Raw genomic sequence first — 23,229 nt, 5'->3', positions numbered from 1 at the left:
GTCTTCCTGCTAAAGTCTGGTTTCTCAGAAAATGTGTGTTTTGTTGGGTAACAGCTCAACCCTAGTAAGGACTGCTTGGTGCTTGTTCATTATGTGTTCACTTGGTAAACTGTGGTAGTGCTTTGGTGCATAAATCCTTGATGCTTCCATCTTCCTGTCAGCAAAGCGTAAGTGGTGTAGCTGGCTGACCAGGGTTGGCCCCATTTCTTGAAGAGATGTGACTCAGCTTTGAATGAGGATGTTGGTGTGCTGATAGTGTAGTTCTGGCAGGCCCCATGCTGCCATGACTAAGCACTGACTAATACACGCTATGATGGAGCCTGTTGTGCTCAGCTGAAAGTATATCCCGTGGAGCTGGGACCTAAGGAAGGGACTCTCTCTGTAGCATGGATCTATCCTGCTTATAAAATGCTCTTGTCCACGTACCTCATGGTTTCCTGCACAGGATGTTGGCTTCTTGGCTATTTTGAATGTTGACCATCTTTAAGAACGGACTGTTTGACATCTTTGAAGTCTAAAAAGCTCATTGGATTCATCTCTAAGTGAATTTTTTAGGGCTAATGAAACTGCTTGGACATACGGAGTTCTCTTGTAGAGATGAGGTTGTCACATGATGTCTCTTGTGATCTTTTGTTGTTCCGTGATTTCTAGAGAATTCCTTGTACTCCCTGTTGTTTGCTTCTTTAGGATTAAGTTATTTGTCTGGCACATTTTGGAGCTGATTTTGAAAGCTCTAGACAGGGACAGGAGTCAGGGCCAGCTGGAACAGAGCATATAGGAGGGGCCCTACCAAATTGTCAGTGCCTTGGAAGACAAAAGCTTTCTGGTGCCAGATCTCTCAAATTTACTATGTTTAATGTGGCTATGGCCTCAGCTGGAAAAATCTGTTGCCTTCATGACATCTGTGTGAAAAGAAACACACAGCATGCATATCTTTCCTTGCACAATGCCCTTGCATCTGTGATAAGGTAGATCCTGTTCAAGCAAGATGATTAGTTTCTGGTCATAACTCCTGTCTGTTCATATCTTTATGCCTCTTAAAAACTGTTACTTCCAACACTCCCTGCTACTGTTGTAGAGGGTCTGATTCTCATTTACCTGCTTTGCTAAAAATAACTGAAAGCTTGTCAAGTTCACTCCAGGGAAGAGACCATTAAGATAAAATAAGATTCTATAGCTCCTTTGCCTTGGCATGACTGGAATAGCATGTGTGTGTATTTTCCCATCACATGGCATGTGTGTGAGCAGTTCAGGGAGGTGGTTTCTTGCATGACCTGACATGGTAGGGAATGCTGGCCTCTTGGTCACATAGTAAAGTTTCTAAATCATGGTGGGGAGAATTGGAGTCAGGTAGTCCTGCAATACCTCCTCCAGAAGCTGTGCAGAGTTCTAAGTAGTTGTTCTTGGTAATCAGTGAGTGAGCCAATCAAGATTGTCTGTGAGCACTGTGATTCATGTCCTCAAGGTTAGAGATTAGAGGGTTAGTCCTCGTGGATGACTTAAGCATGGGACTTGTTTCATTTGGGCAGTCCCTATGTCTTTTGAAAAATAAAAACATGCCTGTATATACCTGATTTAAAAAAAATTATTGTGAGGGCACTTGGTGTTGACCCTTGTATTTAGATGGCGTAGCATTTCCCTGGCAAAAATTGTGACCTTTCACTAAGGAGCTCTTAAAACTTGGATTGTTTGCAATAGACTGTTGACATTTGGTAGGCAAAGCACCATCGGAGAGCAAAGTACCTTTTTATGTTCCACTAAATTAGATTCAACTTTGAAGGAGTTATAAATTGTTAAAATGAACTAGCTCTTTTTTTCCTGCTTTCATTCTTCAGGAATATTTTGGCATGCTACCAATAAAAAGTGCCTTCCAGTGCTGGGACCTGCTGTAACCGTTGCAGCAGTGGGGACAAGAGACATCGTGTTAGGAGCTGTGGCAGTGGCTGCAGCAGAGCCTTGAAGAGCCCTGCACACATCCCTCTGCCTCACAGCCCTGCTTTCTTTCTTTTTCTTTCATGGAGCAGGAAACCCCTCCCCAGCAAACCTCCATTCAGCAGTCAGCCCCCATTGTCTCTGCTCTTCTCTCCCAAGGAGGTCCTTCCCTCTTGCCTCTTCAAAAACCCACAACTCCTGGGTAGAAAAGAGATTGGGGCAGTTTGCATGAGTGGATGTAGCCCATTGCAGCCTGTGCTTGCTGCAACCACAGGCTCTTAATTCTGTCATCTAGGAAACAGTGTACCTCCATCATCTCATAGGCAGGGAGGGCCGTGCCACCTCTCAGACCTCTAGCATTCAGTGTCACTGCCGGCGTTCTGTCAGCCACAAGAAGTTAAATGCACGGGACAGGGTTTCCTGTTGGTGTGGAGCCCTGCATGGGTGGCTCAGCCCAGCGGGGCTGGCAGGCAGCTCTGGCAGCAATATCCCAGGACCCAGGCCCAACCGGGTGTGCAGAAAGGGATGGCACGGAGTAATTGTGCACCCGAAGCCGCACAGTTTGTTCTCTTTCAAGATGATTCTAATGAGGTAGAAAATGGTGATTTTTTTTTTTTTTTATGGCTTTGAAGATTCTGAAAATAATTTTGGCATTTGCATTTAGTGAGAGCCTGGCTCTTTCAGTGTACGTGGCAAGGCCAGGCAGCTGAGCTGATCTGGCAGGGGACAGATCCTGCTCTTGGGCAGGGTGTACGCTCCCTTTTGTTTCTTCAAGCTGTAATGCTCACTGACCCTTCAAGCCACTTCAGATCAGTAAACTGTCAGAATCTTTGTATGTATTACTTTTCTTGGGCTAGGTTTTTGCAGGATTGCTGAGCTGTGTCAGTTTATCTGCAGGTGAGAATGAAAACTGAGGCCACCTGTGGAAGGCTGGTGAGACCAGACAAGGAAGGATAAAGGAGCAGGGACAGCCCTTTAGTAGCCACAAGCTGCTAAATTGATTCAGCCCCAGTCATGTAATGATGCTGAGACAGTCCACCAAGAAAGCAATCATGACAATCATGACTGATTCCTTTCATGGCAGTACCAAAGCTGTATGCAACAAAGACAACAAAAAGCAATCAACGGTAATCTCCTTTATTGACAAGCCCACACCAAGTGTGGGATAGAAATAGAAGACGCATTTTAGCTGTGATTGGCAGAGAAGCAGTCAAAAGAGGATCCAGCATGGATCAAGCCTAAGCTGTTGAGATGTTGAGATTTCAAGGAAGATGCATGTTTACATTAGCATTATTCAAACTTGTGTAATATAGGATGTTGTGAATTCAATTGTTCTTGGGATGAATAGAGGCTCAAGTATTGTCCTTAAACAATAGAACAGTAAAAACAACATCTGTGAACCAAGATCTCCTTTTTAAGAATGGAGAAGGCAAGCAGACAGAAACTATAGCTAAAATTGTTGGAAGTGTTTTGTTTGCTTGCAGACTGTTGTGGAATACTTGTTCAAGGGACTCAGCAACTTTTTATTGCTAAACATATTCAAAGCCTCTCCTCAGCCATCATGGCTCTCTGTTGTAAATGTTCCAGATTTTCAAATCTGGCCACAGGCCTTTCAAGAAGGGCACCCACAAAATGAGTATTATACCCATTTGACTCTGAATGCAACTGTTAAATTGAACAAAAAAAAAAACAAATACTATTTTAAAGAATGCTGGGCAAAGGAGAGAGTGTCCCAGTGCCTGGACCCTGTGTTCATCATCTTTTTCAACTGTGAAACCATCCTTTATTTACTTATTGATCCTTCCTTCATTTGCTATCAAACTTAAATCAAAACCATGTTGATGGAAGCTTTCCTAAATAGTGGGATTGGAAAAACTGATGTAGCATTTGTCTGAGGGCAGTATGTGAGTATATGTCTCTAGAATGAAGACTGCTCCATATACATACTCCTAAAAATGACATCTAGACATGTCTTTCTAGAGACCAGACCTCCAGTTTGGCAATAGAGCACTGATACTTCTGGAGGACAGAGCACTGTGGGCCTCTGTTGAAGCTGTGATACTTCTACCTCTAGGCTACTGTTTTGAGTCTGGCTGCTTTAGGAAAATATTTTATTACATTCTTAGCAAGGTGAAAGACGTAACCCATACATGGTTCCACAGAGGTGGTAAATCTACTTCTCTGCTAAATAGGGAGCTCTTAGGAACTCTTTCAGTGCAGAGCTCTCCTTGGGGTCTCCAGGCTGAGGCAGAGGTCAGAATTCTATTACATGTGATAAGCTTGCATAAGTTGTTGACCACCTACTATATGTCACAGATTGAAGCTGAATGATGTTTTTCTGAAAAACAAACTGAATCTGCCATCAATTCCTTTGAAGGCTTGGAGTTTTGGAAAATAAAGGGAAGGAAAGAAGCTTCAGTGTTTGAAATCCCTGAGGCTGGGAGTCTTTTTTTACTATCCCTTCCAGAGAAACATCACTGTTAAGTTTCTCTTTGTGATAACCACTTCAGGAGAAAGCTGAAATGCTGCATTATATGTGAGAAATGTTTTTGGATATCTGAGATGAAATTGTAGAACCATGTCTTAGATGAAATAGTAGAATCAGGGAAGGAAGAATTGTTTAGATTAACTGGGGGAAAGATGAACTTCCTCAAATCCCTAAAACTCTCCTGGAGATTGTTTTTCTTCCTTTAGACTTCTGTGAGAAAACCTGGAGTTTGTGACCAAGATGATCTGCATGTCCTAACCCAGGAGAACTGAGTCACATCACTGGAATTTTATGCCTTTGCCTGCATGCTAGAAATGGAAATACTCTCACCTACCTTCTTGCACTAAGCCAGCCCCTGCAAAAGGTAGGAAAAATGGACCGCCAAAAATAAATCTTTTTTTATTTTTTCTTTTCCCTTGTCTCTCTGCAGCAATTCGGCAAAATCCTTGATGTAGAGATAATCTTTAATGAGCGTGGCTCGAAGGTAAGTCCTGTTTCAGTACCCACTTCTCTTGTTTTGATTGCAGAGTAAAAGGCAGTTCATTGCCTAGAGAACATATTCTGTAGAGATCAGCAGGATTGAGTGTGATGGGGGAAGGGAAAAACTATTTTGGAGACCGTCTCCTGTTCCCTCTGACTGGAGACTCTGAGCATGGTCATTTCTGGGCAGCATGTGCAAATGCTCAGAGACACTCCTGTCTGTCTGTGGGATCAGGTTCCTCAGCCTTTTGAACAAACAGGGACTCAGTCAGCTGAGCCTTCATACCAATCTGTTCCCATTGCATTGGCAATGGCTGCCCTGTGAGGAAAACAGAATAAGGTAAAGCAGCTTTGTGTGATGGGAGGCTGTAAGAACAAAAGCTAAGTTCACCCCCATCCTTGCCATTTTCATTGCATTAAAATACTTCTGTAGAAAATCTCATATGTGAAAGGATTTTATTTACTGTTTTGCAGACTCAGTTGGCACTTCCGAGATACTGACCTTTCATGTTTGAGATATTTGATGCTTTAATATAAGCATCCTCATTCCACTTGCCCTGCCCCATGTGGACCTCCCCCACAGAATTTGCATTCACGCTCCTATTTTTTTCTTACAGATATATTAAGAGGCAAGTTTTGTTGAGGGTTTATGGTAATTTATTTCTCTGGAAATGAGATTTCAAATGTTGCTCAGGTCAGCTGCAGAGAGATTCAGTGATCTCTGTCCTAATTGGCAATTGGTTCTCATCACGTAACCAGTATCACCACAATGACAAATTGCTGTGATTCTCTCTCTGCCCAGGAGGTTCAGCACTGGAATAGCAGGGAGTTTTGCAGGTCAGGAGCGAGGTGCATTGCCAAAGCTCTATGGGGGAAGCTTGCACAGTGCATGTCTATACTCTGCTTGACTTAATCAATGCTAAGATTCCCATTTTCAATTAAAACAAAATTTCCCTCTTCCTTACACACACGTGTGTGCACATGTGTGTATGCACACCAAAGGTTTTGAAATTGCAATTCAGCTAAGCAGTTTTGATTTAGAGTCTATACCTTTTGCTTGGATTTGAGGTCCACAGTTTTTATGGTGGCCTCTTTGCTTCAACATATATTCATTCTGGGGTACGTTCATGTTCAGAGCCCTCTGCAAATTTCCACCCATGTTGCCCAAAATGCATTCTGAAATTCTTCAGCCCTGTATTATCTGGAAACCAGAAAGCCGTTGATCTGTATACAAAAGACATGAGTTTTAGCCCTTTCCCCTCGTTCTCTGTTTCTGCTTAATACCGTGGTTCTCTTTTGTTTTGTTTTTTTAACAAAACAGTCTGAACAAGTAAAGGTCTATATGGTTTGTTAGAGTTTTACTTTCCTGCATGGTTAAATATCTATATGCTTTAGCAAAACAATCAGCTTTGCTGAATCAGTAAATATTTATTCTGCTCTCTGCTGTTCTTTTGATATTTATAGGCCAGAGCTACCTGTGAATTACTCTTGATTTTAGTCATTATTGTTTGGTTTTGAGAATAGCCTCTGGCCTCTATCAAATCCCTACTTGTTTAGATATTATTGCAAAAGAAAGAACAAAAATAACTGGCCTGGCAAAATGTTCTTCATATCCCACTGCCTGTGCTTTCCAGAGCAGCGTTTTCCTCTTCACACATGAACTTCGCTCTCTCTCTCTCTCCCATCCATACAGCCCTGTGTATTAAATGCCCATGGCTGCCCTTTCCCATCTAGGCAACATGGACTTTGAAGGCTTTTCTGTGAAACTTGATTTACGACTATGAAAAGTACCTTCCTGTGCTGTTGTTAAAGCGCAAGGCTTCTGGTTTTCAGTTAAAACCAAAATTATTGCTGAAGAGTTCCTTAATGAATGTTACCCTGAACCCTTAATAAATATCTGGGGAAAAAAGAAAAAAAAAAAGAAAAAAAAACCCCACAACCAAAAAACCAGAGATGTTCTTCTAGTCTGTATTAGCCATGCAGTTTTTTGCTGCTTTTTTGTCATCTTGCAGCAAAAAGCAGTTACAAAACTGGTAGCCTGTATTGAGGGATGTCCAGAATCTGAACAGAATGAGAAAACAGCCAAAGAGTTATTTCATGGTATCTTTGCATCCTTCTCACCCCAAATAATTCCTGTTTTTAAAAGAATGCAAGATTCTTCCTGCTTAGCATGAAAATGGGAGGCCCCAGTGTTTGAGTGGGGCGTAGCTGCACGAAGCATCTGGTATTCACATAATAATGGAAAAACAACAGTTTGGTGATCTGATGGTGAAGCAAAGGAAATGGATCTTTCTGGAGACCACTCACTCTTGGGTTCTTCCTCCACCTTAGGAAAAAAATCTGAATGCATTTTCCTGCCCTGTGGTTTCCATTCTAATCTAATGATACGAAACCTCTCTCTCTTCTTCTCCTCTCTCTTGGGAATCCGAAAGCAGATGCTCCTGCTGCCTGCCTTGTGCTGTGTTCTCAATGCTCCCTTCCCTTCCCTGGGTTCCTAAGGGTTGTAGTGTTTTGTGTATATGTTTTGCAAATATTTTAAAGGTACAGTGGTAAACCTCAAACTGCCCTGGGTTTGCCCCCACCCAGTCTACGATGGGGTTGAGCAGCGTTTTGACCCTGCCAAGCTGTGGCGGGAGAACTCTACTGGGATCGCTCCAGTGCTGGTCAGTAGGAGGGACTGGAGGAAGCATTCAGGTAGCATTCTTCATTTTGAATCCACCTGAGATGACCAGGCAGTTTTCTTCGACAGCCTGGGGAAGCTCTGTCAAACTGGCTGTATCTTCAGGATCTCTGTGTACTTAAAAAGTTTGGTGACCAAAGAGAGAGCTGGGTGTGTCCATCACAGCCACTTCTCACCTCAGGTTCTTTCAGAAATGGTATTTGTTGACTTTCTCTATCACAGCAGCATAGAAGGCAGTTAATGAGTTTTACTGATTGTTCTCTCAAAGCAATGTGAATTCTTGTTTTGTAACTCTTTCTTCCCAGATTCAGTCTGTTTAGTAGGAATCTATGGGCCCTGATAGACCTCACACTGATACTGCTTTGCTGTGTGTGAGAAATTTAAACATTCCTTGAATTATATTTTGTTTTCGTCTTGTTTAATAGAATTACGTCAGTCTTCCCTTGATGTGTTTGGCTTTTTTTGCTTGCTTCCAGGAAATTAGCTATTTGTTTCATTTATCCTGTTTACCATTACATTTCTAGCTCTGACTGGTATAAGTGCCTTTAAATAGCATTCTGCCCATGGTTGCAGTTTATCATGCACTTCAGTGAACTGTGAATAAAACACCTCTGGAGGAAGTTGAGAGGATTCCTGCTCCTTTTGTTAGTGAGATGCATCCTCTAGATACGTATTTTGCCACTATTGTGCTGAATCGAACAAGTGGACATATTTGCAGAATTAATGCAGTCTGCCTGTGTAATGAAGTACCCTGTGGCATTTGTAAAACTGCAGGGAAAGGGAATCCAAGCTCTTTGCTCACCAGCTGTGTACCGTGTGGCATTCCAAGATGTGCCCTCAATGACATTCAGAGACCAGGAGTACATAAGCACACAGCAAAATCCTGGCTGAATAGGGAATGGTTTTTTTTTGGTTGGTTGGGATTTTTTGCCTTTTTGTTTTTGTTGTTGTTGTTTTGGGTTTTTTTGATAGCTTTTTAAATGGTAAGAGTTCATATTAGTGCAAAGGGGCTCATAGTTTCAGGATACTCTTAAGTTTATGTCCCTCACTGATTTCCACTTGGGAGACCCAGATGTCCAAGTTCTTATATAAGACTACAGTGCTTAAAGTGCTTCATATTTATTTAAAAAATTAGTTGTAGAGTGGGTTACGAGAGAAATTGCATCTGTTGGTTTCTTTAAATGGATTAGGTGCTTTGAGTTGAGCCACTCTTGTTCTGGACCTAGTTTCCTCTCAGTGGAAAGCCCCTTATTACATAAAAGGAATTAGAAGTCTTGTTTTCATTTTAATTCTATTGTTATAATTTTTGTTCAGATTTCATCAGTTGAGCCAGAAATACAAACAGTGTTATTAATAGAATCAGGTTTAAAAACAAATTAAGTACTGGTGACCAGTGTCACTTTCTCAGCTCACCCTTTAGGATGCCAGTGGCATGAAGGAGACATGACCAGTGTCCCTTTATCCTGGGTCAGTGGTTTCATGCCTTGAAGCCTGCAATACTGAACTAAAGAGATCAATTAGTCATACACTAAACTGATTTATTTAAACTTGCATTTCAGGCTGAAGTTTATGGTTTCATAGTATAAGCTGATCTTGTGCTCCTGTGGAAGTGCTTTTCCAGCAGTGCTCATTTCACTATGTAGGGAACTGGATCTGTGTGCTAAATTAGCAAGACACTGATGTAGCAGGGCGAGAAATGAGTTTGTCTTCAGCCTGTTCAGCCTGTGGAACTCACAGACCACACAGTGATATCTAGGATCAGTTGAAGGGAGGAGGAGCAGCACGCACCTGGGGATGACTGGGGCCGTGACGCCCCTGTCCTGAGCTGGCTGGAGCTGCTCTGAAGCCCCAGGCTCTCGCTGCCCAGCAGTGCAGGCTGGGCTCCCACTCCTCACTGCTGCTCTCAGTCCCCTCTGCTGTTTCCCAGCAGGGATTGGCAGTGGAACAGCTCAAGCTGGATTGTGGAAATGATAGAGCTTAAAAATAGCCCTGCGGGTTTTTTTGAAAATACTCTTACATTTTTTAGTCAGGTTAATTCCTGCATCTGACTCACTAGATTGCACAGGTACACAGACAGGTTCTACACGTGTGTATGCCTTAATGCAAAGTGTGGCAATGGGGGCCAGGAGGAGTTGGAAGAGCTGTTGAAATGGTAGCAGCTTGGTTTACACAGATGCTTTCACCAACTTGAAGGGTGCATTTGTGTGTCTTCAATAATTTGTTTCTGGGTTTTGTGCTGTGTTGCTGTCGGTGCATTCAGTCCTGTTCATCTCCGGTGGATTATACCTGAAACCCTCCTACTCTTTCCAAATGCCTTGGAAACAAGTAGCCTAAACTGCTGCCTCTGGCCATTTTTTCAGGCTTCTAAAAGTTTATTATGGAAATAAGGGGAAAAAAAAAAAAAGGAAAAAAAGAAAAAACTTGGTTAGAAACAAGCACAGCAGCAGATGACAGCGAGGCTGGTTGTTGGCTGTGTGCTCCAGTGGTATAAGACAAAGACGCTGCTGCTGAGGTGACTGGTCTAAACTCCATGACAAACGAAGGGTTAACAATGCATGGATTTCAAGGGGCTCTGTTTAGTTTTCTTTGCTTTTATTTTTTTATTTTACTTTATTTTATTTTTGTTGTTGTTTTTTGTTTAATTTCTGTGTTCTGGCCACACCCAGGAGAACCGTCTGGTTTTGATTTCTCCCTTTACGGTTACATGGTAAATTTTCTTTCTCATTCTTCAGAGATGGAAACATTCAAATACTATATATATATATATACACATTTATTATTTTTTTTCACTGCTCATCATGTTGCTTGTTATTTATTGCAGAATCTGAGGCCAGACTAAAAAGGTGACAGTTACTCGGTCTCTTTCAATAAACCTTTGGGTAGAAGGGGGTTAGTCTGGTACTGCAAATAACTCACCAGTCCTAAAAATGTTTGTTGAAATTTAGTGTTTACTGGGTTAAACTTATTCTATGCATGGGAAAAGTTCGTGGAAGTTGCTGGTGGGGAGGAATTGTTGAAAATTTTAGCCTTGTTATCATAACAGCATTATTAAACTGAAATTATGTGTCTAATCTTAAATTTTAGAAAACCGAAGTAATTTTTTTTGTCCAGGATCTTCCCTTCCTCTGGCTCCATACCTATTACTATGGAGCAATCCAGTACCTACTATAAAGCTAAGCTAGTAAATATTGGATACCTGCCCCATGTTTTTTTTTTTCTTGCTTTGTTTCTTTTTTTTCTTTCAAGGTCAAGACAACCTTGCTGAGGGAAAACTGAGAACTGTTTGTTGCATATGTATTTAGGTACACATTAATCCCTATTCTTTACAGGTCATCTGTGAGAAGGAATAAAAAATATGTGTATGTTCTTCTTTTCTCTCCCACTTCAAAAATGTGTGTATATATATATCTAATTGCTAGTTTTTAAACTTAGAAGTAACAAAAATGTTAAGTGTGGCTCACCTGTATTTCCTGATGAGACTTTGAATGTCTAAGAGATGCATTAATATGACAAACCAAGAGGACACAAATACTAACTGCCATAGTCAACTATGTAAAGCATTAGTTTAGCATTGACATTAAATGGTGCTCAACAAATAGTTTCACAAGCTAAGGGCTGATCTGTCAATAAAATATGGTTAATTAGTTATGTTTTTCTGAATCAGATTAATTCTGGTTTAATTCACATTGTTAATTATATTCAAATAGTCTGCTTGTGGATTGTATGCTACCTTGAGTTAACTTAATAAAAATACTGAAAATTCCTACTCAGTTTAAAGATATTTAATGATAATGTAGTTTTTTAAAATCCCTTATGGACTTTGCTAATTGCAAACAGATGTGAATTAAAATAGTCTTAGTTTGGTTCTAGCCTGTACAGATTAATGTCTAAAAAATTACTTTCCATCTGCACTCAAGCTTTCAGTTCACATCATCACTGAAGACATAAATTTCATTCAGTCTCCCCAGGCTTGTCTAGAACAAACAGAAATTTTAATGCAGAAAGAGAAGAGGGAAATAGAGATTCCTGTTGCAGTCCTTACCTCCTCTCCTCCCCCAGCCTTTACAGGATGTTTTTTCCCCATTATACAGAACCAGAGGGAAAGGTGGTGTTCTATTTCTCAGGCTTACCTTTCTCTGCAGGGGCTCTTCAAAGCAGGCACAATACCCTATTCCTTCATAATCAGCTTTGCTATTACACCCTCCTGCACCCCCCTCCGTTCTCTGCAACATATTTGAGAGTTATATGCAGTTGGGCTGTTTTATTAGCCCCTATGTCTTGTAGCTCTGATTTAAATTCATTTAAACAGGGAACTTCTATGCTGTTCTGAAAAAGGCATCAGTTTGTTATTTATATAGCTCTTTATTTATAGCTGGAGAAATGAAATTATCTGAAGCTTTAGATTATTGGGTTGGAGCCCAAAGGAGCTCTTTCGTTGATCTCAGCATTGCAGTACTGGCTAAGATCCTTTATTATTGCTGTTCGGGGGGGGAGAAAAAAAAAGTAAACCTCCTCCTCCCAAAAACCCAACAACCACCACCATGCATTTAACAAATTTGTAGCAGTTTTATACTGGAAACCTAGCTGTGGATGATAAAGGCCAGCTTGTCACTTAAACAGCTTGGGCCATTTAAGATTAGTATTGTAAAAACCTTTAAAAAGCACTTGAAGGATAATGGCTTGCTTGTGTCTCCTCGACAGTAGTGCTTAGAAATCAAGATGCTATCTGTTTTTTGGGCTGTCCAGTCCTAATACATACTTGACCCCAAGGTGCATGAAAGAAGTTGCCTGGCTAGCATGCCCCTCCCGTGATAGGCATAGCTGTAGATCACTCTCATCACCTCACTCTTCAGTTAACATCAGGAGGGAGTTTCCATTGCATCAAATGTAAGCTTTGTTGTTCTGCTCCTGAGGGTACTGGAGCCAGTGGAGACTACTCTCTATTCATTAAAGCAGCATTTGCTTTATATCAGGCCACAGCTGCCAGTTATTGCTGTTGTTAAGATATCCTGAAAGCAGAATGCAACAATGCTTTTTGTTTGGGTCCACTCTCTCTAATGGCATGAAGATTCTCATCACAGTTGTCGGTATAAAGATACCATTTGCTCCTAGTTAAAATCCTAATTCACTTTGTCATGTTGGCTCTCTCTTAATGTCAGTGCACTCATTCCTGTGGAAGGAAGCATGGTCTCTTGCCCTGTCCTGTTACACCACTGCATGAGCTGGCAGCAGCGTGAGCATGCATATGATGCTGTTGTGTTGCTTGTGCCTTCATGGGTGCGGTAAACCTGAATTTGTCTAACTAAAGTGATGTTTTGGCAATCCTTGAGCCTTTGTGGTTGCTCCAAGCAGGCATGTCAATTTTTCTGGAAGTTCCATGGTCTTACTAGGCAGAGATTTGTTGCTGTCCACAGCACAGAGGTTGCTATCTCAGAAGAAAGCTGAGTAAGATGGGTAGCAGGGTGGGAGGGAGCGGTAGCAGAGGGTCAGCAGCATCATACAAAACCTGCCTTGACCAATGATCAGTATTTAGGTTTTTAGATTTACAGTCAAGGTCCACCACAGTACTCAGAGATAAGAATATTTTGGAGCTACAGTACGTGATACTCTAAATCTTCACATTAAATATGCTTATTTTATGGTGCCACCTAGAAGCCCTGCATACTTTCAGGGCCCCATGTATCATTGGGGAAGTTACAGGCTTAGGAGTAGACATGAGCTTTGCCCTGAAGAGCTTGCAAGGGATGCTTTACAAAGAGCCCTTTCCTCTCAACTGTGTTCAAAGGTAGGTAATTATTATTGTCTCCAGTCTACAGGTGGAAAAAACAAGGTTCAGTATTTGATTTGCCCAAAGCTTTGCAGAATTCCTGGTGCCACACATGAACTCAGATCGCTTCTCATTCTCATAGCAGTTTCTCAAGAGAACAAAGTGCTTCTCAGTGTCTATGTCCTGTACTGTGTCTGGGGTGGGCGAGGGACCTACAAAATTTATGTGTTCATTAAGAGGGGAGAGAAGCCCCACTTGGGCTTGCCCAGCTTGCCTATATCAGATCAGGGTTTAGTGTTTTAAAAAAAAAAACCTAAACAAAATGAAAAATTGTCTCGAGTAACTTTGTACTTCTTTTTTGGTCTGGCCTCAATTGCTTTTATGTTTTTTTTTTAATTACTCTTATTATCTTATTATTACAGTTTCTTTTTTATTGATTTTAATTTCTTTCATTTATGGAACATGCATGAACCAACAATGTGACTCTAGGAGGTTATTGCTGAGTTGTGCTGATGTCGATTTCATACTGTGATATTTTTTCTCTATTTACCTAGAGATCAGTATTTCAATATATAACGATGTGCATGTTTTCCCCCCTTCTCCCGCTGCATGCAGGGATTCGGGTTCGTAACTTTCGAGAATAGTGCTGATGCAGACAGGGCCAGGGAGAAATTACACGGCACCGTGGTAGAGGGCCGTAAAATCGAGGTGCATGTCTTCAGTAATTCAATTTCTTCTTTATATTTATTCTTTTGATTTCTTTTTGTGTCTTGCCTCACTTATTTCACATTTGGATCCTAGTCTCGTGTGTGCGTGTGTGTTTGTGTCTGTGTCCTTCACCTCCCTGCACTGAAATGTATAGAAGTTTACACCCTTTACAGAATATTTTTATTGTTGTTTTGGGTATTTTTTTTTCCTTTTCTTTCTTCTTTTATTAAGTTTTATTCCCACCCACTCCAAATTTTTGCCCTTCTGCTGTCTTGATTTTTCCTTTGCTTCAGTTTGCAAGGCTCCAATTTCCTGTTACCAGGCCTGAACAAAACTAACTGAAAGAGTACTGTCCAACTTCTAACTCTGTGTCCAGAAAAGAAAGCAGGGGGCCAGCCAGTATCCTCTCTTTCCTCTGAGGCCAGTTCTCCTCCATGCAAGTGTGAGATTATGCTTGTGGGAGGGGTGGGGACATGCGGGGCAGCAGCCCCGAGTGGGCTGTGCTATACACACTGCTGGTTTCTTGATCTGCCGTTGGTCAAGAATAGGTTTGGTGAAAGCTAGTCCTAAAAGTTTGCTAGCTCTCGCTGCCGGGGAGGGAAGGGTTAATGTTGGCTGGCTATCATGGCCATATGTTGGGCATGCCTGGTGTTGACCAGTTTGGTGTTCCACTGTGTTGAAGGCTAACTGGCATCATCCCTCTCTCCTTCTTTCTTTAAAAAAAAAAAACAAACCAAACACAAACCAAAAAGTACAAATATTGAAACAAAAAAGCCGCCTTTTTGAGTAAGATGTCTGCATATTTTGCCTTTTTTTTTTTTCTGTTTTGTTTTGTTTTTTTTTTATTTCCCTTTCCGATGGTTTAGCGTTTAGGGCCCTTCACTTGACTCACTCTTTCCATGGTAACTATACACAATGCTGGCGATGGTACGAGTTGGCGGTAAGTGAAACAAAAGTGCTAGAGAAGAAGCTTTTTTCTTTTTTTTTAAAATTTTTCTTAAAATTACAAAAAAAATTAAGAAAGAAAAAATCCATCTGCCATCTCACATTAACACTACGAAATGTGATTTGACTTGTTGTCCCCACCCACCTCCTTCCCCTTCTCCCCCTTTTATTTTCAATGCTGTTGAGTAATGCCGCCTGGACTTTGGATGTACATATTGTTTTGTAGCAGTCTGAGCTGTTTGATTACTGACTTCATGGTGATTTCCCCTTGCACATCTTACTCAGAGTTACTGAACTCCAGTTTGGCTGGTTTTTATTAATGCACCCATTTCCTCTTCTCTCTCTCCTGCCCCTTCTTTCTGCTGCTCTTTCTATCTGAGACCTGTTTGTAGCTGTTATTGTTTTCTCTCTTTTTCTTTCTGCCCCCTCCCCAGTTTATTTCTTTACTAAGTTAAATGCAGCTGTTGGTCTCTTTGCTGACTGGTGGTTTCTGATTGGTTCTGGCAAATTTTCCTTTAAGTGCTTGTGTTGCACTTTGCTGTAGCAGCTGATTTCAGGCACTCGCTCCATCTAATGATTGTCTGTGAGACCCTATCCCCTCACTCCTCCCTTCCCCACCCTCTGAATCAATTGTGGTGTGTTTTTTTTCTTTCTTTTTTTAATCTGTGTGTGTTTAACTGCATGCTCTCAGTCTCATCATTGTTGTTTCCCATTCTTTCTTTTTTAAATGTGTAATGTTTCTATTGTTTTGGGTCTGAAACAAGAGTAAAATGTAGCTCTGGACTCCCCACCCTGTGTACGCCCACCATCCATACATTTCAAGGGCCCAAGGCAGCTTCTGTTTTTGTATCCATTTTTTTTTTTCTTTTTCACCCTGGCCTCCATTCCCATTTGGCATGGGTTTTGATAAATTATTGATGATACATAAAGACTTCACCCTCCTTGCAAGAGCTTTGAGGCTGTCACGGGGCTGCAGTAACTTGGCTTCCAAACTAGTCCATCTTTTCTTTATCAGCACCATCTCTGCAGTAACACCCCACCTGCTTGAGCAGTCAAACCGCTTGGAACTATGCAGAGCTCTGTAAAGAGGGTGGAGGGCACAGTAAACCCAAAAATGATCCAGGTCTGCTGCTATGTATTCTTTTTGTCCCATGAGATTTGTGACAAGGAAAAAGTAATCTGGAAAAAGATCTAAAAATGATGGGTGTAAATCAATGAATGTAGATCATCTAAACAGTTGATGATGTTCCCGAGATTTCCTCAAGCCTTGGGAGTTCAAATCTAATGCTGAGGGACTCCAACCTACCTTTTTCTACCCAAGTGCCCTGCCAGTGATGTGCTGGGTCCCAATTCCAGCGGCAAGCTTGAGAAACAAGTCAGCTTGTGCGTCACCTGGTTCAATTCCCTTGCCCTGGGCTGCAGAAATTATTCCTGCCTCTCGAACAGAACATGGACAAAGCACCTAGGGTTTTGCCCTCTTGATCACTGAGCTGTAAATAATCCCATGCCTAGGGATGGCAGGGTGGTGGACAATCTGCACTTTACTCTTGTTGGCCTTTTGTTTAATGCATAATTTTAAAATGCCATGTTTAGCTGTAACTTTTATAATTAAATGGCAACTGTTAAAAGTAATTTAAAGATTGCATTCATGTAAAATTAGCTGTTTAATTTTTTTTTTTTGCTTAGAGAAGCATAGTGTGTATGTGTGTGTGTGTGTGTGGTATCTTTGAGTTTTTCACCATTTACCCTAACGTTCTGTACTTCCTTCCCTCTCCTCCCCCTTCCCTTTCTTACTTTTAGGTTAACAATGCCACTGCGAGAGTGATGACCAATAAGAAGATGGTCACACCTTATGCAAATGGTAAGGGAGACTGTTTGTACTAATGATGAGCTGAAACCTTGGAAGAAAGACAAAAGGGAAAAGTCATGACCTCTCCTCAGGACTAAAAGATACCAATAAAATCCCACAACCTCTAATTTGTGTCATTATACCATTCAGTATAACCCTAAAGTGTTTGTGGAGGAACACCATTTTCCAGATGGAGAAGTGGGGACAGAGAGTAGTACGGACATGCCCAATGTGGTCAAGATGGGTAAAGGGGCTAGGGACCAATGGGTTGCCTGCCCTACTACTGCAGGCTGATCCTGTATGGTGGGATGTGCAGTACTCCTGTGTCTCACTGCCGTCATGTAGATACCTAAATATGAGCACAGAAACATAACTTAAGATGTGTAATTAGCTTAATAACTTAAGATAGCTCAGTTTAGGTTCTATCTGTAAAAGGACAGCTGTTCCCAAGCAACTATCAAAACAGAGCCTTTGCGCTGCTTGTTTGCTTGCTTTCTGTTTCAGACTGTGCCTGTGTTCAGTAATTTTCCAGTGAACCTAAACAGAGAAAGACCAAGTTGTTTGGGTAATGAAGAATCCTGTTTCATTTGGATATCTTGGTGGTTCTCTGTGCAGTCATTTTAGTTCATGGGCATATATAGCATAAAAAGGTCATTCTCTCAGCAGAGCTGAATTCTGCTTTGATAAAGATTTTGAATCTGAGTCTTTGTCCTGCAACAGGCGGCAAAGTTCTTTTTGGTGTGAAATTGTTCCCAAACAGTTTCATCAAAGCCGGAAGCTGTATACAGGTAGTTGCTAGTGTGAGATTCTGTTTTGATTACAAAGACTTCAAACTCAGAAGATAAAATTTTTCATGTTGCTCTGCTGCCAACTTACTGAGTGGTCCCCTGCAAGTAAATCTTACTTTGGGTACAGAACTGGGGAAACAGGGCCAGGCAAAAGTCCTGGGATGCTGGATCACAGTATACCTGGAAGGAACAAGGAGATTGTGTAGCAAAAGGCAATGTATCCATGGTATATTGTCCTGGAAACAAGGGCGTAAAATGTCATGCCTGTGACTGTTCAGTAACACAACTTGGCTTACTTGTGAACTTACTTGTGAAGTGATATCATACAAGAATATTTTGCTTTTGCAGCCAGCAGTTTAAAGCCAGCTTTAAAGCTATGCAGAGGAATTTAGTATTAGACTAGGCTTAAGGCGTACTGGCAAGTATGGTTGTACAACTGCTATTAAATTTGAGAGTTGATAGTCCTCTCGTTGCCACCACTGGCATATTTTGCCATCAAGGTGAGGAGTGCAGCAGCAGTGTTCCTGTACTTGCAGAGGGAGCCTGCACTGCATCTGTCATTGATAATCTGCCAGTAGGTGAAGGGTGGTGTTGATGGGCTGTTCAAAGAGTTGTTCATGTGGCTTCTAGAGTGGTTAGGGGTGTTAAAAGTTCAGCAAATGCATCAGGGCTCCAAGACAGAGGAATCATATGGATTTATTTAAGTAAAAATGCCTCTGTGATTACTAGCTGAACAGCTGAGATCTTTCCTGAAAGGAATGCTTTGTGGAAGCCAACCCAGATCACACTGTTAGCTTTAGACCTCTCTTCTCCCCTATTAGAGAGATGGAGGGGGAAAAGACAGATAGGTTTCTAGATGTGACTGGAAATATGTACCAACTCATACCCATGCTTCTTTAAGCCCTATTCTTTTGTAGGTTTTATCTTGATGATTTGCAGTTCTTGCCAATTATCCAGATTACATTGAAATAATTTCTCTGTGAAGGCTTTCACCTGAAAAGCAGCATAAAGAAGGCAAGAATACTAAAATAACAGTGAGGAGAAAGTGTGAGATGAATAGAATGATTTTGGTTTTATGAACTATAGTTACATAATGCAGTTAATGAGGAAATTCAGACGCTTTTTAGCAGATCGCTAGCAGACTAGACAGAAGGGTGTTTTGAGAATTCAAAGCTATAAATTGACTTGCCTGAGATGACAGTCTGGGCCGGTGGCTTTAGAGAGGGCTTGGATCTGCAGTGTTCCCAGTGAAAGTAGGGAGGAGCTGGCAGCAAGGCTCCTGCAGGGAATGCCAGGTTGCATGGTGCTCATGGCAAATATGCATATAAGGTAGTTGGCATTCCCACAGCAGTGCCTCTGCCCACTGCAGATCAGCTGATGTTTTGTGGTTCCCTCCGATACAGCGACCTGGACCTAGAGCTTGACCTTAGGAAAAGGCAGTTGGCCTCCATCTACACCAAGGGGGATTGAGGCAAAGCAGAAATTGGAAAAGAGCTGTGCATGTGAAGCTGGGGCGCATGCAAGAGACCATTCCCCCTACCCATGCTGCCCGTTCCTTCTCTTGGTGTAGATTTTGGCATTCACTGCAGTCTTTGTTGTTTCAGGTTGGAAGTTGAGTCCTGTGGTTGGAGCGGTGTACGGCCCTGAGTTATATGCAGGTAGAGCTGAAGTAGACACTTCCACTTCTGCCATTTAACTGCAGTGGTGTTTGTTTGTGTTCTTAATCTGCTGTTTCTTTATAACCTTTTTACAGTTTTGTTTTTGTTTTTTATTCTTTTAAAAATTGAATTAGCATCCAGCTTTCAAGCAGATGTCTCGCTGGGCAATGACGCCGCAGTGCCCCTGTCAGGAAGGGGGGGTATTAACACTTACATTCCTTTAATCAGTAAGTAGCCCCTGATGGCCCCTGTATTGTTACTATGCTTGAGTTAATGATGACCTGTTACCCTTCTTCTCTCCAGTTTGTATAATATATACTTGAAAGGATGGGTCTCGCTGGGAATAAGTTTACCTTGAGCCAAAGTATAGTGTGCAGTTGCTGTAACTTGTTCATCTACAGTGTCTTGCTGTACAGCTGAATGGGTCCTTCTGAATGTCAAGGAGGAGGCAGAACGAGGGGAGAGTGTGTGTGAGGAACAGGCCATTCCCTTGCTCCCCTCCCTGTTTTGAAATCGAGAAAACCAAATGGACAAATCCCTAAAGTACATATTATACAAGCTGCTAAACCGCGAGTCTGCAGGGCCCCTAGTGGCATGCACCTGGATGCATGCTGGGTTGGGTTTGTGCCCTGGGACTTGTTCCCTCTCAGTATCTGTTTATGACAGGTTTGCAGATGCCTCTAAGGCTTTACAAAGTTTCATCGCGAGCCAGTTTACTTCAGTTTAAAGCATAATAATAGAGGCATTGCTATATATGGTGCCAGTTCTTGGTCACACTTGTTAAATGAAGGTGGGCTCTCAGTAAACTGGCACTTTATGGGAAATTGCTGCTGCTGTTATATGGGCTATCTTGTCTTTCAGGCTTTAAAATGAACATACAGAGGATTGGGTGGCAAAGAGTGGGAGGGGAAAGGAGGGAAGAGACTGATGTAAGTTGGTTGACTTAAAGGGTCTCTTGACAAATTGTTTTTAAGAGCCTCCGAAGTTTTGGAAGAACTGTGTGCTGTATTGATAGTAACTCCCCGTGCTTCTCAGATTCTAACCAGACTGCATGGTGGTGTCAAAAGGTGGGGGGATTTGAGGCCTGTTTGGGGTGGGTAAGGCATGCAAAACATTAACCTCTTGCATGCCAAACCTCTCTGCAACCCTTTTCCCCCAAAAGGCCGTGGTGTAGCAGAAAGTATGTATGGGATGCTTGCTGGGTTATAAGCATGTCCCTCTGCAGGGTTGATGCCAAATATCCCACCGCTATGGAGCTGTTGTGTCACTTTGAAGCAGGTGGTTGTTCTCTGGGTTGGAGCTTGTATCCTTTTCACCTTCCACCATGTCTATCTTTACAGTTCCAGGCTTCCCCTATCCAACTGCAGCCACCACAGCCGCCGCATTTCGGGGCGCCCATCTGAGGGGCCGAGGAAGGACAGTGTATGGGGCAGTGCGGGCAGTACCTCCCACGGCCATCCCTGCCTACCCAGGGTAAGCACTGGTCACAAGAGCATAGTGCTCTGCACAACCGGGTCAAATAGCTAATCGGTTAACAAAAAAACCCTAAAATTGTCTGGATGGTGAGAGTCAAGATCTTGCTAGTGCCAGAGCATTCTGCACATGATGGCATCCAGTGGGGGCAAATCTAAATTTTTCTGTGTTAAGTTCTTGACTAAAACAATTTTCAGTACTTGGAACAGCTTAAAGCGCTGATGGGCTCCTTCTCATAATTTCTCAATTTGTCTGCATATGGTATTTGTCATCCATTGACCCAATATGTTATACTGCTGCTGAGAAGGACACAAAGAGAAGATCTAAAATTCCTGAAAAGGTTCTGCTCTTTGCATTCCATTTGTGTTTCCATATTCAGGAATGAGAAATATTATCCATTACCTTCATGCCTCACCATCTGGCAGTAGGACACAGAAGAGCCAGTTACCCACAATGGATTTGCTTTCTTTGTTGGAGACGGTTTAAAAAGGTTTAAAACAAAGATTAATCAAGTCCATTAATTTAAAGCTGGGAGTGTTTCGGATGTAGAGAGAACGATAATGCAATGAAGCAATGGCAAATGTGTGGCCTAAAGATTCTTTGCCCTCAGATTTTCACTAGTAATGCAGTGCAAAAAATGCTTTTACAAAGGAGCATTCCGCTGTTTAAAAGGGAACTAGGAGGGAACTAGGTCTGTATGTGAGTTTTGTTTTGGGTTTTTTTTTGGTTTGTTTAAATGTGATGGAATGACAGATAAATCAGCAAATACCTTCCAAACTATCTTTTTTTTGTTTGTTTTGTTTCTTATTTTGAGGATGCTATAATCATATTGTCTCTGGAGTTCTACTTGCCGTATTTTCCAGGCAATGTTCTCCGAAAGAACAGGAGTAGGAATGAATCCTTCAACACAGAGATGTTGACTGACCCTTCTTTTCCTTTACACTAGGCCCAAAAGGGAAGAAACAGAAATGATAAATCTTACATTAAAAAGGAAAGTGGAATCCATACACATCAGTGTAGGGAGGTGGCCCAATATATGTTGTATAGGCTCACAATACCTTCTATAGCAGATTAAGTGATGAGAACTACTGTGACCCTTTTAGAGTCTAGTCTGATATTTGAAGTGGAGCTCCAGGAAGCAAGCTGCAGTGGTCATGTATCTGTCTAGCTTTGCTCTTTGGCAGTTTTGGCAATGTTTGTGTTTAATTCACCAGAGGACTTTAAATGAAACCTCTTGTCTAAACATTGGTCTTCTGAACAGAGTGTTTCTTCTGGGTTTTCAAATCACTTTTTTGCCACCACTCCTAGTTTACACTCTCTATCCTCTAACCAGACCTGCAACTTGTCTATTGTTCTAAAAATGGAACAGTCCAATTTTATTGGGGAATGCTCCACAGTGAAACAAAGCAGCAAAGCTGAGCTAAGTGCTGCCACCTACCAGAATATGAGATATTTGCACCAGGAAAGGGGAATGTGCTTTTCACCCTTGGGAGTAACAGTTAGAGCATTCCTACCCAGAGGCTGTCAGGAGTGGGACACTGGGAGGGCCTTGTCTTTGATGTAAATCCAGCCTGAGTCCCATGTAAAAAGTTTATTTTCATTTGAAATATAGGCCAGTAGGGTCCCATAATACTATCTTGTGTCTGTGTTTACTGGTATTACACTGAATTTTTCTGACCCTGCCGACTGATTCCATGTCTTCATAGGCAGCATACTACCTAGTAAATATTTACTGGGCACCAGTAAGCAAGGCAGATTCACAGAGGCCCAGTACTGTCCCTAGTCCCACGCACTGGGATGTACTTAACTACTAGTGGTGTTTTTTGTCATCATAGTCTGAAGTCTCTGCAAGATACTTTGTAGAACAAATTTGATTCCTAGTGGAATAATACAACATGTGCTATTCAATTCCATGTTGCAGTAACCTGTAGGACAGCCACCACTCCATGTGGGCCCTGTTGACCTGCATGAGGTCAGGGACAGGCACACATTCCTGACACCTTGCCCTCCATCTGTTACTTCCTCCCTGGCCAGTGGAAAGATGACACCATAAGATCAGTCAGCAACATGAATGACCAAGACATAGTGAGTATTGTGGAAGAAGACAGTTAAGTAAGCTGCAGGTTAACTCAAACCTGATAGAAGGAATTGGTTTTCACAAACCTCAGTGGTGTTTGAGTTCTAAGTTACAAAACTTAATACTATCACTGCATTTGAGAGCTTAGCAGAATTTTAAAAATACAGAATATAGATTAATAAATGCTCATTGGTATTGCCATACTGGATCAGACCTGAGCATTATTCAGGTTAGAGTAAGTTTTGACAGTGTCAAGTGCTGAACTAGAGGAAGGTGCAAGAAATCGTAGTTCTTCATAGTTTTTAATATTTACTTCAAGAACTCAAGATTTGCTAATGCATATATGAAATACCCCTACTTACATATGGCCATCGTTGTTTATCC

The 23,229-nt window shown here is 41.7% G+C and overlaps 1 protein-coding gene across 14 annotated transcripts in view; it reads left to right on the top strand.

The window, feature by feature from the left end:
• RBFOX2 (RNA binding fox-1 homolog 2) overlaps positions 1-23,229 on the top strand; it is a 171,299-nt gene that overhangs the window by 129,019 nt on the left and 19,051 nt on the right. For 10 of the 14 annotated variants that reach the window (XR_010720878.1, XM_066184016.1, XM_066184018.1 and 7 more), the window contains 6 exons: positions 4,851-4,904; positions 13,963-14,055; positions 16,801-16,861; positions 19,242-19,295; positions 19,430-19,522; positions 20,636-20,768. Coding sequence is in view for 10 of the 14 variants with exons in the window: in XM_066184016.1 (XP_066040113.1) it covers positions 4,851-4,904; positions 13,963-14,055; positions 16,801-16,861; positions 19,242-19,295; positions 19,430-19,522; positions 20,636-20,768 (488 nt within the window). In the remaining 4 variants the exon portion in view is untranslated. Of the gene's footprint in view, positions 1-4,850; positions 4,905-13,962; positions 14,056-16,800; positions 16,862-19,241; positions 19,296-19,429; positions 19,523-20,156; positions 20,225-20,635; positions 20,769-23,229 lie in introns of all 14 variants that reach the window. The other 4 variants (XR_010720880.1, XR_010720881.1, XR_010720879.1 and 1 more) reach the window with 2 other exon arrangements.

Source organism: Chamaea fasciata, unplaced genomic scaffold, assembly GCF_029207755.1.
Source record: "Chamaea fasciata isolate MVZ Bird 193981 ecotype frontalis unplaced genomic scaffold, bChaFas1.0.hap1 SCAF_5, whole genome shotgun sequence".
Lineage (NCBI taxonomy): Eukaryota > Metazoa > Chordata > Aves > Passeriformes > Sylviidae > Chamaea > Chamaea fasciata.
The sequence above is the reverse complement of the archived record's forward strand: the minus strand, read 5'-3'. Positions and strand labels throughout refer to the sequence as shown.